This window comes from Salvia splendens, chromosome 12 (assembly GCF_004379255.2).
Source record: "Salvia splendens isolate huo1 chromosome 12, SspV2, whole genome shotgun sequence".
In the NCBI taxonomy this organism is placed as follows: Eukaryota; Viridiplantae; Streptophyta; class Magnoliopsida; order Lamiales; family Lamiaceae; genus Salvia; species Salvia splendens.
In genome coordinates this window covers 25,014,310-25,029,189 of record NC_056043.1, presented here as the reverse complement: position 1 = coordinate 25,029,189, position 14,880 = coordinate 25,014,310, and the positions used below count along the sequence as shown (strand labels likewise).

Here is a 14,880-nt window from a genome sequence, read left to right as displayed (position 1 = left end):
AAATGCATTAAAAATAACCGGAATAATATTACAAATTACAAAAAAATTAAAAATTACATAATTAAAATCCTAAAAATTAAAATTTTCTTCATTAAAGTCTTAAAAATTAAAAATTACATAATTTAAATCCTAAAAATTAAAATTACATAATTAAATTCATAAAATTAAAAAAATCCACTACTCGTGGCCGAATTTCGCCCAAATGGATGATGAATGTGATTTTGGGATTAAATGTTTTAAAAAAAAATTCAAAAAAAATTTCAAAAAAATGGTAATAAAATCTGTATATTTGTGGGAATCCAAATATATATATATTTTTTAATATTTGGTATTATTTTCGATTTAAAAAAAAATGTCAACGGCCAATAGAAACGCGCTACGTCGCCCTGCTCGCTGGCACGGACATGCTCTTAGCTAAGAGCAGCGTCGTGCCAACGGCAAGAGCGCAGCGGCGGACAGCGGTGCGCTGCCGCTGGCACGGACGGACGGACAACGGTGTGCTCTCCGTTGTGGATGCTCTTATACCCCATTCATCCCTGCACAGTTTCCTTTTTAGTTCATCCCATAAAAGTATGCACTCTCTAATTCTGGAAACTTTTTTTTTTCTTTAGTGAGGTGGAATTCATTCTCAACTAACAATACTTTAATTACTTTTCTTTTATTTCTCTCTTATTTTATCAATTGTGCATTAAAATATATGTCCAACCAAAAGTGTATACTCTTGTGGGTCGGAGGGAGGAAGTAATTAGTAGTTGGTTCAATTCATAACCCTTCTTAAAGTTAGAATACATAATCATATCGGTTCGCAAATACATTAATATAAGTTAACATCTCAAAATACAGAATCAATTTATGTCTCAATATCAAAAAAATATATACTGAATTAATATGATTTTTAGCTGTCAAAGTTATCATTTAACAAAAATTACCATCCCTTCATAACTATCCTTGAATATTTGGTTGGAGCAATAAAATTTCCCAATATATATCTCATACCTTACAATTTCACATTTGAAGAAAAGGGTTTTGTGAGTGACACTAACTCCACCCTATGCTTAATCTAATAAGAAGGAAAGAAATTAGTAGAAAATGGTGGTAAATTGAATAAGTAACGATACAAAAAAGGGGAAGGTGGAGCAATCTAGAGACATGTAGAGGGCATGCAAGCCAAGAAGAAGAGAAGGGCGAGAATGAGGATAGGCAGCAGCAGAAGCAGAAACGGCGGCGGAGGCAGCGGAGGCAGCACCACCGGCAGAATGAGCAACGACACCGTGAGGCAGGCGAGCATCACCACCGACTCCAAGGTGAAATACCGCCGCAATTTACCTCCACTTTTGTAATCATCTTCCACATTCACCACTTGCCCCCACATTCCCAACCTCGATCGCCGCCGCGCCGGACCACTCATTTATATGATGAAATGTTGCAATTGGATCAATTTTTGTTAGATGATTTGAAGGTTTTATTGCTAATTGCTATGCCTATACAATATATATACACAAATTTAATAAAATGGTGGGATTCAGTGAATGGGCAGAAGACAAGGTGGGCTCCTGACACGAAAATATATGATGGGTGAAAATCCCTTTTTTTCCTTTAAATTTCTTGATTCTTCTCCCCTAGCTCTCTCTCTCTCTCCATACATTTTTGGTTTGGTGTCACAATATTTACGTATCTTATACTAATATGGTAAGGTAAACTATCCCACCAATTCAAAATGGAAAATCTTGTACGCCTCAATGAAAAACGTGAAAAGAAAATTTGCAGTTAATAACGTGAGGGTGACCAAATTTCATAATCAAACGTAATATTCAAATAAAGAAAATTCACATTCAAAAACGTAAGTAAAACCCATTATTCTTTACATACTCTATTCCCCACATATTTGCATTTGACGTTTCAACTTTGTCTACCCAAGTTATTTCAATACTTCCATTTTTTTTTTCAATTAAGTTCAGTGTATCATTCACACATGCCACATGCTTTCTTTCTTTTTCATCAAATATTTCCCTCTTTGGGAATCTTCTCTTTCTTGTATGGTTAAATTGAATCCTAGTATTCATTAAGTGGTTTTGCTTAGCTTTAATTGAGATTAATAATTGATCAAATATGTGAAATGAAACCTTCCTCGAGTATCTATTTTTTTTTCCGAATCTCATAGTATTTTTATATAATTAGTTTTTCTAAACTAATGTTTTGGAATTTTTAATGTTTAATTTGTGATATGTAGTGCTTCAGCTATGTTATATTATTACACCGACATTTGACTATTAATAACTGAACCAGATTAATATATAAAGTAAAGCTTTATGCCTTTGATGACTCCATTATAAAGCAAACATGACATTAGCTCAATTTTTGAATTTTATATATTCCTTAATCCATACGGATAAAATGAAATGAATATAATTTTCCCCCAAGTGCGGTGTATAAAGGAGAGACATCATATTCATTCTCCTTTATCATTCCTAATTAGAAAAATATTCCTCCTGTCTATGAAAAGTGTACAAGTTTAATTGGCACAAATTTCAAGAAGATAGTTAAAGGACATTGAGATTGTTTTCTATGGACGAAATTAGTATACTAATGATCTTATAATGTAAAAAAGTTATAAAATTAAATAAAGCAGTGTGTATAATCACATACTACTAAAATACTAGATATTGTATACGATAAAATACTACTGAATCACAAAAAATATATTCTCAAACTCTGGAGTTAAAAATTAGAAAAATTCAGTCGTATCGAGTTTTATTTTCACCGAAGCAAGTAATGAATTTATGAATGAATGATGGTTGAGAATAAAAATGGGCATATTGAGGAGCATCTCATGTGTTGTGTTGTGTGCCCTCTCTTTATTCAGTGCATACTCAATATATCTAATCCTCGTACAAACTCTCCACCAACTCTATATAATTACCCTCCCATAATATTTACATACATACAAAAATATGGAGAAATAATTCTATTTCAAAATTCATCACAAGGAGAGCTAGTTCAACCCGACCTCAAATCTTAATTAGTAAATGAAAACATGTTAATATTAGATTTATTTTATGTTTAACCAATTCATGGGTCTCATAAAAGTTTTTTGTTTTGAAATAGTTCCAAAATGTAGGCCACTTATACTCAATTTGAATTATCTTAAAACTCGATTGTACTAAAATAACATTATTTAGTATTGTGTAAAAATAAAAATATCGAATACTAAATAAAGCAAAATATAAATATATATAATAGAAATTAATTTTTAAATGAATATTTATTATAAGACTCGTCTTATAAGATCAAATGCTTGTTTCTTCTAATAATTTGAATCATTAATCTTTGTAGTATTTGCTATATTAAATATTATTATAAGTATGAGCAATATTTTATATATTCTTTTACCTAATGTTTGTAAGTGGCTTATCGAGAGAAAGTAAACCTTTGAAGCTTAAAAAAATCTCACATTCATCAGTGTAATCAACATTTGATTAGATGAGTTATTGTGCCCCTCCACCAACTAAAATTATAACCATGTGTACCCCTTATATGGGAGTTAATGCCAACAAAATCACATTTCTTAGGAAATATTCCATTACTATTATTACCCTCAATTAATTGACCAGTTCCCTATTTTTCTGACACAATTAGACATTTCACCCTCCAAATAAGGTTCCAAATAATTGAAATGAATTATTTTAAATTAATGAGTTCCAATGTGGCCTACTTCATTATCTCTCCACATATACTCCATACACTTTGTAGTCAATGACAGGCATGCTACACTTGATCATGCCATTGACATTGTAAATTAGTGAGTTACTTGAAATTTCTTTCTTTTGTTTAAATTGTAATTACTTCGTATTTTTAGATTAGATGTAGCTGTTATTTTTTAATTAATTGATGCTTAGCATTTTTTTTAGTCTCTATTTTAATTGGCGTGTCTTCTCTATTTCTCATTTTCCCTACCGATTCAATCTATTTGGTGTTTCATTCTCTCCAATTTGTTGTTTTCATCTGGTCCAAGTCTCTTCAATATTAACATGAGCTTCAAAATCTCTTGATTTTATCTCTTGTTATCTCACCGATAAAACCGGATCTCTTTTAGTATTTGTTTTTTAACCGATTGATTTTTTTGTTTTCTCGCCTATTGCCATTTGGTTGTCCTTGCCATAGTGCAGCCCAGCATCTCCTAATTCTCGGCCCAATGGTACAGGCCCAACTCAGACTTAAAACCCAATAGCAGAAATGAAGCCTTAGCAAATGAGGTTTAAGCCCAACTAACAAACCCGGGACCCGTGTTCAAGAGCTGTAAGTGTTTCTTCTTCTTCCCCACCGGAGAATGGAGAATGGAGAAGAAATGGAGAAAGGCGAGAGCGATTGAAGATCCCCGCTGCGCACACGCACAAGCCATCAAGAAATTCGTGACGCCCACTCCCCAAAACATATCTTTCTTCAACAACCTCATCACTCTCTACTCCAAATTCAACCTCCATTCCTCAGCTCTCCACCTCTTCCACTCCATTCCCTGTCCCAACACCGTCACTTGGACTTCCATCATCTCTGCCTCCGCCGCCAACTTCCCCCTCTCCATGCTCCGCCGCCAACTTCCCCCTCTCCTGCTTCCGCCTCTTCCTCTCCATGCTCCGCCACCCTCTCCGCCCCCGCCCCAACTCCCACACTCTCTCCACTCTCCTCAAAGCCTCCACTTCCCTCTCCGATCACTCCATCCCCCCCCAACTCCAATCCCTCTCTCTCAAGCTCTCATTTCACCGCCATCCCTTCGTCGCCTCCGCCTTCGTCTCCCTCTACTGCAAAACCCGGGATTTGGACTCCGCGCTCAAGGTGTTCGACGAAATGCCTCACCGGGACGAGGTGTGTTACGCCGCGCTCATCAACGGCCAGGCTCGGGCTGAAAGGTCCCTCGACGCGCTGCGCTGCTTCGTCGAGATGAAGAGGGAGGGCGTGGCTTCGACGGGTCACAGCGTCTCTGGCGCGATCTCGGCTGCTTCTAAGGTGGCCATGCTGGAGCAGTGCCTGATCATGCATGGTCACGCTGTGGTAGCCTGCTTTGATTCTAATGTATACGTGGCGACATCGTTGATTGATGGATATGGCAAGTGCGGGGTCGTGGAGGAGGCGAGGGTTGTATTTGATGAGATGGGGAACGAGGTGAATTTGGTCGGGTGGAACGCCATGATGGCAGGGTACGCGCAGCAGGGGAGTCATGAGCATGCGGTTGAGCTCTTCGGGCTGATGGAGAGTCGAGGTATTGAGGCGGACGTGTTCAGTTTCTTGGCAATTCTCACAGCATTCTACAATGCAGGGATGGTTGAGGAGATTGAGATTTGGTTGAATCGGATGACAGAAGAATATGGATTGGAGCCATTGATTGAGCACTACACATGCTTGGTTGGAGCAATGGGGAAAGCAGGGAGGTTGGAGGAGGCAGAGAGGGTGGCTCTGACGATGCCATACAAGCCCGATGCAGCTCTATGGCGTGTGCTGCTATCGATATGTGCAGATCAAAGGAACCCTCAAGTGGCTCGGAGGATGAGCGAGAAGTTGCTGGAGATAAACCCCAACGACGACTCAGCCTATGTGATCTTGGTGAACGCATTTGCAGGTGCTGAGGAGGCGAGGAAGGTGTGGACGATGATGAAGGACAACAGGGTGAGGAAGGAGGCCGGGAACAGTTGGATTGAAGTGCGTGGGAGGATTCACGTGTTCTTTGCTGGGAGGGACATGAGGCATCCAAGGAAGGATGAGATTGAGGCAAAGCTGGCAGAGTTGATATCGGAGAGTGAGAGAGTAGGGTACGTGTTGAGCGAGGATGACGAGAGGAAGGAGATGCTTTGGTACCATAGCAAGAAGTTGGCCGTTGCGTTTGGGTTATTGAGTGGAGTGACACCGGAGGGGAAGGCGGTGAGAATTGTGAAGAACTTGAGGATCTGTAGGGATTGTCATGACTTTTTAAAGTGTATTAGCAGGGCGACGAAGAGGGAGATCATAGTTAGAGATGCTCATAGGTATCATCGCTTTGTCAATGGAACTAGTAAGTGTGGCGATTCATGGTGAAGAATACATTACACATCCATCCATCTCTTCCATTTTGTTTGGAAAGCTTAACAAAGAAGAGAAACAACTATTCCCATCTTCAATTTGTTACGACAGGAATTTGTTGGAAAGAGACTGTATACATACAATAATTTATACTACTATGCAAGAATCCCGAAATAAATAATTGTCTTCTTGAATAGCTCTCTTTTTATGTTGCAATTTGCTGAGTGGAATTAAAATTGAGCTGAGGCTCAAGCAACGCAACAAAGGATGAAAAACACAATGAAGCAAATATAGATGTTAAGGGTAAAATCTGGGTCATAGGATGATAACAGAACAAATTCTTCGGTTTAAGCAGAAAGCAACACAGAAACAAAGGCAACACAATATTTTTTACAAATCAAAGATAACAGTAAAATTTCATAGAAAATAATATCTGGATCGCAATTAGAGCAACTGAATCAACAGTAATAAAATACAGTAAAACATAAAAGCCATTAAACTAGAAGGGGATTTTTAAATTGGAAACCCTAGATCGATGAAGGAGGGGTGTAAAAAGGAATGAAATCACTGTGGTTGCTGCATAAAGGCAGGAGGGGCGCCGCCGAGGAGGGAGGCCTGCTGTAGCTCGGCCTCGTTGAACTGCGCCTCGCGATCCATCTCGATGATGAGGGGGATCCCTAGAATGATAACAGTGGTGCCGAGGATCCAGGCGGCCTTGCCGGTGCTCTTGAGGAGGCGCGTGGCGACGTACTTGGCGTCGGAGGCGGCGCTCTTGCCCTTCCTGACGAGGGAGTGATCGGAGATTCGCGATAGGATTCCGTCGTCGCTGAAGAGAGAGGGGCGTTTGGAAGCCATGTATGAATTTGGGGTGCTGTGGAGGCTTCTCTTTCTCGTTGAAACTAAAACCCTTTTGCGTCAATTTAAACCCTCCTCCTGCTCATATATTTTTAGCAAATAAAGAAAATAAGGAGTATTAAATTCACAATATATGAGTAAATACAAAAAATTAAATTGACCAATTTGCCTATCCAATGATAAGTTCATTAACAGCCCCGTTCCTTAATCATTATATTAATATGAATTCATATCATTTCTTAGTTAAGAAACACACCCTTCATTGACTTTATTATTAAAATTTGGATTATATATCATAATTTAATTAAAATGTAAAATATATTAAATCCTCAAATTACATTTATTGAATGACTAAAAATACATAATGTTCGTCATAAAATTACATTTTATTGAAAGCGATAAAGTACATAACCCAAATTGTAATCACACATTATGGACAAAATTTACTCCAATGTGTTACATAACCCAAATTGTAATCACACATTATGGACAAAATTTACTCCAATGTGTTTGACCGGCTCTTGTTGGGGTATATTGTGGGTGGCAAAATTGGTGTAGGTATTTGTGGTATGGTAATGTTGCACCTTGACCTAAACGATTACGAAACATGCTTGTAGACATATTTCCTAGCAAAGAACGTGTTTGCGGTCTTGTGGGCAAGAAAATGATTTCACAAAGGTTAGACACTTCGAATAGACGAGATAGTGATTCACGTTGTGGTGCCGATTGTTGGCCGTGAACATCATTACCGGAGCCTTAACATTTAAAGCATCGTTGAAGACGTTCGAGTGGTGGATGTTCAAGAATGGTCCGCACAGATGGAAGAGGACTTGAGAAGAAGCTGAAGCGATGTTTGGAATTATTCCTCAGTAAAGTAAAATGGAGTACTTATGAGTCTACGACCATATTTCTGTCACAAAATTATGTGAAATCGATAACTAAGGCGAGGCAAGTTATGCAAGACCATAACTAATGGTGTATTTGTAGTTTTATCGATGCATAATTATATTTAGATCAGCATATAAAACCATAAATCAAAACATTTCAAGTTTGAAACTCACCTAATCTGTACAATTTATGTGGATAATCTATCATTTATTATCAATTCCAAGCCTTGGGAACTTTCAGCCTCAAAGAAATCAAATGGAAAAGTAGGGTAACATACTTGGATTATTATAGGTTCCTATCGATTCACAGTTACCAAAAACTATTGTAACCGAAGCCTGCAAGTTGAAAGGTACTCCACAACACAACAAATCCTCAAAACTTCAGATGATGCTCAAACAAAGATGCCATCTCAATCTGCCAATGGAAATAGATAATAGATGAGAAACGTGCAAATCCAAGACTATGCTCACTTTGTCGACAATGCAAGTGCTATGGCTAAAACTGGAAATGACAATAATCCTCATGCTGAAATCCTTCCGATAGGGAGACTGCATTGTGTTAGTAGAACACAAAAACCAATGCCGGGTGAAATATTTAGAGGTTTATGTGAATCGTGCCATGGCTGATAGCAGCCTCGTGAAATGGAATGCAACTGTCACAAGATATATATGCAGTTTCCTTAATAACTTTGTATATATCTTATAAAAACACTCCAGTATCAGTTATGATAATATCTTTACACAGGATAGTGCGATTTTGAATACGAACACACCAACTGGAGAAAATTAAGAAATGATACGTATAGTGAACTTACAGCGGTCAATGCAGTTTCAGAGCCCTTGTTTCCCGCCTTACCACCGGCTCGGTTTAAAGCCTGCAATCATTGTGGTATTGCTGTGTATGTTAATGGCTTTGGCAATGCAAAACAAAAAACAAAAAAGATTTACATTTTCATGAACACAAAAGTTCTAAACAAAGCCTGCTCAAAAGCAAGATCAATAGCATAGAGCATCCTGAAACCGTTATCCTTGATTCTTAATTAATGTATGAAAAATGAAGTAGTCGGAAAAACACAGGTCAAATGAATCTAATAATTTACCTGGTCCATGTCATCACACGTCAGAACACCAAATATGCAAGGGACACCTGCGAGTGTCATAAAACAAGATCCCATATTTAAGAACCAGAATAGTTTGAAAGTTGAAATTATTAATATATTCCACATTTGGGTTAATTATTTAAAAAATAGACAGGCTGAAAAGGGACTCGGACTCGACTACCTGAACTTAGACCAGCAGACAATACTCCAGAAGCAGCCGAATTCGCAACAGCATCATAGTGGGATGTATCACCTCTAATCTGCCAGGCGAAAATGGCACAATAAAAAATCTTTACTAATAGCGCGCACTACACACATTATTGACACAAAAAGGTGTTTAGAATTTGATAGCCTCCACACTCCATAATTTAGTCATAGCATATTAGCATGTACCCAAACTAGAGAAGCTATAACATGTGAAGAAAAGCTTACCACAGCCCCAATACACAAGACCGCTTGATATTTTCTTGATTTCCCAAGCTTCTCAGCAACTAGGCCGATTTCAAAGCTACCAGGAACCCATACAACCTAGTGCAAGATAATCAGAAGAATACATTTTCTTTAGCATGAGTTTCTAATTGCAAAAAAGGATGAAACATCTACTCTGATAGATTTATCTTGACAGGTCAAATATACAAAGAGGTAGTACTGCACAATACCTATCATGTATTCAGTATTCTTCCTTTTTTTTACTCCAGGTTTATCCACTCGTATTTTCTCCTTGTCAATGCCTATGGATGCAGTTATAGATAGGGAGACACAATAACTAGCAGATAGACAGTTCATATTCCAATGAATAAGCAGCTTAGGTATTTCCATCCCTTCCCGTTAGTAGCATGAATAACTAGTTAGAAGGATGCGATTTTTTCGCTCTGAAAGGAGTTCGGCATTCTAGATTGTTTAAATGCAATTATCTGGGAAAAAAATCATGAATCATGACCTACTCTTGAGTAACCAAACTGTGCATGTAAGAAAACAAATATTTGCCATTTAGATTAGACAGCCTAAATTCTTCATATTGACAAGCGGGGATTGCAGGGAGCATACTAAAACATAAAATTAAATCACAAAAACCATAGTTCAGCTAGATTACTAACATCAATATCTTCCTCTTTAACTGAGTATCTCTTGAAAGTATCCAAAGCTCCATCCAAAAGTGGCCTGGTGACGATCTCATTGAAGCGTGCCACCACCTTCACGGCCAAAGAAATCATCGTTGTTAGAGAGAGAAAAAACACAAATGCTACCCCCTCAAACCCCAAATTGCCAACCAAAAAACGATGCCTTGATTTTGAGAAAGATAGGCAAACAAATAAAAATAAGCAGCATGAGCATGTGTAATTAAGAATTAAACCGCAAACAAGAAAATTCCTAGAAAATTGCATCCCCAAGAGATATGTTTGCAAAACAATAAAATCAAGACTCTGAATTTACAGTAGGGCAGCATCACAGACTATAGCAAAACGGAGCCCCTCAGCTGAGGTAAGCGATCCGGTCAAATTTCTAATAGCTGAAGTCTGTGACAATGAGTCTTTCTTTCCAGCCTTCTCACTCCATAATCCCAAACCTGTAAAAGGAAAAAAAAATTTAAATAGCCAAAATTGAAAAACAAAGCATAATCTATTTGAAGAACTTCAATCGCATTTACAGTCATAGGCAATCGGGTCAAACATTAATAGGAGTTCATAGAAAGAAACTGGTGCGGAATTGGGGCTGCCGGAGCTAAGAACGGCCACCGGAATTGCACCGATACAGATAGAATCTTGGGAAGGAGAAGATAGATTGATAGAAAGAGAGTTATGCATTAAGATTGTAAATTGTATGTTTACAATTGAAGAAGAGATCAGCTTATATAGCTGAGTACGTAGCTAACAATCGGTTAACAAGTCTAACCGCTTCTAACTAACTCTCATTTCCGTTCTAACTAACTTTTTATTCCTGCTCCGAATCATAGAATGTGCATATCATGTATCAGAAACCTTTGTGAGTCTGGTGGGACGACGAAGAAAGGGGATAAGCAGTAGTTGCAGCTAAATTTGTTGGTTTGTCGTTGTTGTAAAATGAAATGCAATTGCAGCGGAAGGGCGAAGAAGTGACAGAAGATTTTGCTGTAGTACGGAGTGAATTTGGGGAGAGCAGGGATGAATTTGCAGCAAATGAAGCCAATTGCAGAAACTGGAATTGGGAAGCTGAAACAGCCGCAGTATATCTGTATATGTTTTCGAAGTAGTTTAGGTTTAGTTTAGAATTTAGCTGAATCATATCACTTCTATATTCTTTTGTCCTTTTAAATTTTGATTTCTTTCTATATTAGGACATCAATTTTAATGTTGTGTGCCCAAATTATTGTTAAGAATTGTAGAGTATTTTTTGGTATCTTATTTATATAGGATAAGCAATTGAGGTTGGTAGAGATGGATAAGGATAAGGATAAGGATAAGGATAAGGATAAGGATAAGGATAAGGTTATTAGTGCATGGAGCACTACACTCCCTATACACTTATATAGTTATAACATCATACTGATATGAACCGTTAGATATACATATGTGGGGTGTGAATTTATCAACTGAGATTGCATTTTTTAGCATTTTCGTTGCATTAAAGGGTAAATTAGTCAGTTCGTGTATTTAACTCACTCTCCTAATTTGAGGCGCGAGATTTCAGGGATCATTCAATTACACGATCTGTCTGCTCATTCAACTCCTTTCAAACCTTTCCACTCTCTTTCCAAATCATTCAACATCTCAATTCCGTTCCGTCGCGTTCACTTCCAAAAACCTCCAAAAACACATTCTCAATTCAAAACCCTAACCCAATCCCGCCGCTCACCACAGTTCCGACAAAGCAAAGTCTAACAATTTCATCAACATAGCGTAAACCGCTTCCATCAACCGACCACCGATTCGATAAATGTCTAAAAGACGAGAAATTTCAAACACCACATAGCCTGACGTCGAAGAATCTTCGCGAATTGGTAATTTCCTGCTTTTCCCTGTTCTTGTTTTGTGAAGTTCTTTTTGCTGATTCAATTGCTTAATCTGTGTAATTACTTTTTTTGTGTATTTAGATGTTCTTCGTTATGTCGATTTGGTGTGGTGTATTTGTTTAGCGTTGTATTCCATTTGCTTATTGCGACTAATTTGTTGCTTAATTCTTTTTTGTTTGCTTCATTTTGTGATAAATATGCTTTTTGATGAATGATATTTGTGTGTTGAAATGTTTTGCTTAAGCTATTCGAAATATTGCCTTTTCTCTGTACCAAAAAATTGCTTACTTTGTGCTTAACTATGCTTAAATGTGATTAATTCTTTTTTTTTTTGTTTGCTTAATTTCGTGTTAAATGTGCTTATTGTTGTGTGATATTTGTCTGTTGAAATTTTTTGCTTATGATATTCGAAATCTTGCTTTTTTGTACAAACGATTGCTTATTTGCGATAAACTGTGCTTATTTTGGATACGACAATTAGTTTTTTGCTCACTCTGTACAGTATTTAATTTGTTGGACATTTTGCTTATTCTGTTCGAGAACATGCTTAATTTCTTGTAAAAGGTGTTTATTTTTGTTTGATATTTTGTAAATTGAAATTTTTAGATTTTGCAATTCGAAATGTTGCTTTTTGTACAAAAGATTACTTACTTTGTGCTTACCTATGCTTAATTTGGCTACAAAAAGTTTTGCTTAAGCTATTCGAAATGTTGCTTACTTATTGAGATACTTTATTTACTTAAAAAATTGCTTATTATCTTGGTCTGAGTCGAGTTTTTTGTACACCTTTAGTTAACAAGCGATGAAAGGAAAGAATCCAACTGATGTACAGTGCTGCCAATAGAGTGGACGATTGCAATAAACAAGGTCGACAGTGGAGTGTACGTAATGAGGCACATGGAGACATACATGGGCCAAAAAGTAAATGAATGGAAGTGCGGACTTACTCCTAGAAGCGTTTTATCATTGCAATGCTTGAGAGCCAAAATAAGCAAAGAGCTGCTATTTGGGAATTCAAAAAATCTTGCATCTTACCCAATAGTGCAATGAGCAAGGGAAGAAGAAAGAGCCAATTGATGTTGAGAAAATGATAGCAACGTACTCTAAATAGTGATGCACGAGAGTTTATGATTTTCAAGCACTTGTTGTTTTCTGTTATGAAGCAACTTTTTACCGTACAATGCAATTGATACTTGTTGAACGTGCAATTAGGTTTATGTTATAAGTTTGTGATGGAAACAATGGTTTATGACTAACTAGTTTTTGGTACTGGTAGTTGATCCTTATTTTTTACTTGGAAATGTCCTATTGTAGTTGATATGTGAATCAATTTTTTGACAGCAATGCGAATGTCTCTTAATGGTGATGCAATTATTTGTCTATTAATGGTGATGCAAATTATATATATTTAGGATGCAATTATTTTGTGTAGGTGTTATGCTGTCAAGTTTTTAAAAATTTAAATTTTCGTAATGCAACTTTTTTTTAATTCTCATGGAAAGTAATGCAAATATTGACTTATGAATTTGATTAGTTCATGCTGAAATAAATTTTTTAACCTATCCTAATTCAAATGGAATTGCACCGTTAAAACTGTGAAGAGGCATTGGTACAATGCAATTGTGTTCGAAAATGCATAATTAAACCAGCGTATGCAATGTTAATATAATAAAACATAATTGTTCTTCAAGCTTTATAGTTTCAGCAAGTAAAACAAAATGCTTGAATAGCCAGGAATACATTTTCGTCCCTTCGCTGGACAACAATGCAGCACCGACTGTCGCAGGCTTTCCGTGATTGTCTTTCCTCGTGAAAGGGGAAAAAATCATGCATTACCTGCAACACGTCATACATTGTGTGACAATACGATAAATGCAACAATCGACATGGCGGGATGCAATATTATAAACTACATATGCAACTAGTCATAAAAGAAAATAGCTAAACACATCAAAGACACTAACCTAATCTATGTGACTGTGATTACCAAAGATGCAACTCAAGCAGTACGCAATTCGCCGTACCACATAAGCGAATTCTCTCACAATATAAGCAAATTTTGGCGGAACATATAAGCTTATTTATATATATATATATATATATATATATATATATATATATATAGGGGAGCGTTATTCTCCTATTCATCCCTTAGATCCTTTATTCTTCTTAATATGGGCCGTTAGATCTCATTCATCAACGGTCCAGATGATCTGCATTATTACACTATAATGGTGCATTATTAGTCGGTGTGCATTATTTAACTGAAAATCTGCATTATTACACAATAATGGTGCATTATTAGTCGCTGTGCATTATTCAACTGAAAATCTGCATTATTAAATGACACGTGGCACCAATCTAATCGTCGGATGACAAAATCGTGGGACTGAGATTAAAAAGAACAAAGAACAATAAATACAAAAAGGAAATGAATACATCCCTATATATATATATATTAAGCAAACATTTGTGCAACATAAGCAACATCTTCACAAACAAATTGTAAAATTAGGCAAAGGACAATACATTTTTGTGTTGTATGTTGAATCAAATGCGACCACATCACCATACATGTGGTAGTTACGCTTGCATGCTGCATCACAGCAGAAAAGACATTTCAACGATTTGTCCTTTTTGAGCTCGTAGTGAAATGTGAAAGCATTGACGATGCCTTCTTTCTACGCATCTCATCCAACAACATCTCTGTGTCGGTCCCTTCAGCATAAGCTTTCATTCTAGTAACTGTTGGAATCTTGTTTTAAGATGTCCGGTCAATGAAGTTTGACCAATAATAAATGTGACGAGACATTTAATTTTGGAGAATTAAATGATATAGCGCAGATCTACGTTCCGCGTAGATGACCGTAGTATATTCACTTTCTTAAATCCGATTCCCGGTGAGTAAGAAATAGTGGATTAAAGTTGGTTACATTGTAGCTTTTGATAAAGCTAGGAGTTTAAATTGTAGGGAGTAATTAACTAGTGTTAATTATCCCAC

At 36.9% G+C, this 14,880-nt stretch overlaps 3 protein-coding genes across 4 annotated transcripts; 1 reads left to right on the top strand and 2 right to left on the bottom strand.

The window, feature by feature from the left end:
- The first annotated feature begins 1,190 nt into the window (after window positions 1–1,190).
- Window positions 1,191–6,063, top strand: LOC121757759 (putative pentatricopeptide repeat-containing protein At5g52630). The gene is made up of 2 exons (XM_042153252.1): window positions 1,191–1,304; window positions 4,489–6,063. The coding sequence occupies exons 1-2, from the start codon at window positions 1,191–1,193 to the stop codon at window positions 6,061–6,063; spliced, it is 1,689 nt and encodes a 562-aa protein (XP_042009186.1).
- Window positions 6,064–6,371: 308 nt separating this feature from the next.
- Window positions 6,372–6,991, bottom strand: LOC121759514 (mitochondrial import receptor subunit TOM9-2-like). The gene has a single exon (XM_042155124.1). It carries the CDS (start codon window positions 6,901–6,903, stop codon window positions 6,613–6,615), a length of 291 nt encoding a protein of 96 aa, XP_042011058.1. The 5' UTR covers window positions 6,904–6,991; the 3' UTR covers window positions 6,372–6,612.
- Window positions 6,992–7,925: 934 nt separating this feature from the next.
- On the bottom strand, window positions 7,926–11,157 carry LOC121759513 (6,7-dimethyl-8-ribityllumazine synthase, chloroplastic-like). 2 transcript variants are annotated; one of them, XM_042155121.1, is made up of 8 exons: window positions 10,870–11,157; window positions 10,345–10,457; window positions 9,988–10,083; window positions 9,323–9,418; window positions 9,072–9,150; window positions 8,891–8,937; window positions 8,606–8,665; window positions 7,926–8,205 (listed from the first exon to the last, which is right to left on the bottom strand). In XM_042155121.1, exons 1-8 carry the CDS (start codon window positions 11,150–11,152, stop codon window positions 8,164–8,166), a joined length of 816 nt encoding a protein of 271 aa, XP_042011055.1. In that variant the 5' UTR covers window positions 11,153–11,157; the 3' UTR covers window positions 7,926–8,163. The 2 variants fall into 2 exon arrangements, with proteins under 2 accessions (XP_042011055.1, XP_042011057.1); XM_042155123.1 differs by having other exon boundaries at window positions 10,539–11,012.
- Between the last annotated feature and the right edge of the window lie 3,723 nt (window positions 11,158–14,880).

Coding starts and splice junctions, on each gene's coding strand:
- LOC121757759 (XM_042153252.1), top strand. CDS start 1,191: ATGAGGATAGGCAGCAGCAGAAGCAGAAACGGCGGCGGAGGCAGCGGA. Junction 1,305..4,488: donor GCATCACCACCGACTCCAAG/GTGAAATACCGC, acceptor TCCATTCCTCAG/CTCTCCACCTCTTCCACTCC.
- LOC121759514 (XM_042155124.1), bottom strand. CDS start 6,903: ATGGCTTCCAAACGCCCCTCTCTCTTCAGCGACGACGGAATCCTATCG.
- LOC121759513 (XM_042155121.1), bottom strand. CDS start 11,152: ATGATTCAGCTAAATTCTAAACTAAACCTAAACTACTTCGAAAACATA. Junction 8,938..9,071: donor GTCTGCTGGTCTAAGTTCAG/GTAGTCGAGTCC, acceptor TGACACTCGCAG/GTGTCCCTTGCATATTTGGT. Junction 8,666..8,890: donor CGTGTGATGACATGGACCAG/GTAAATTATTAG, acceptor CAATGATTGCAG/GCTTTAAACCGAGCCGGTGG.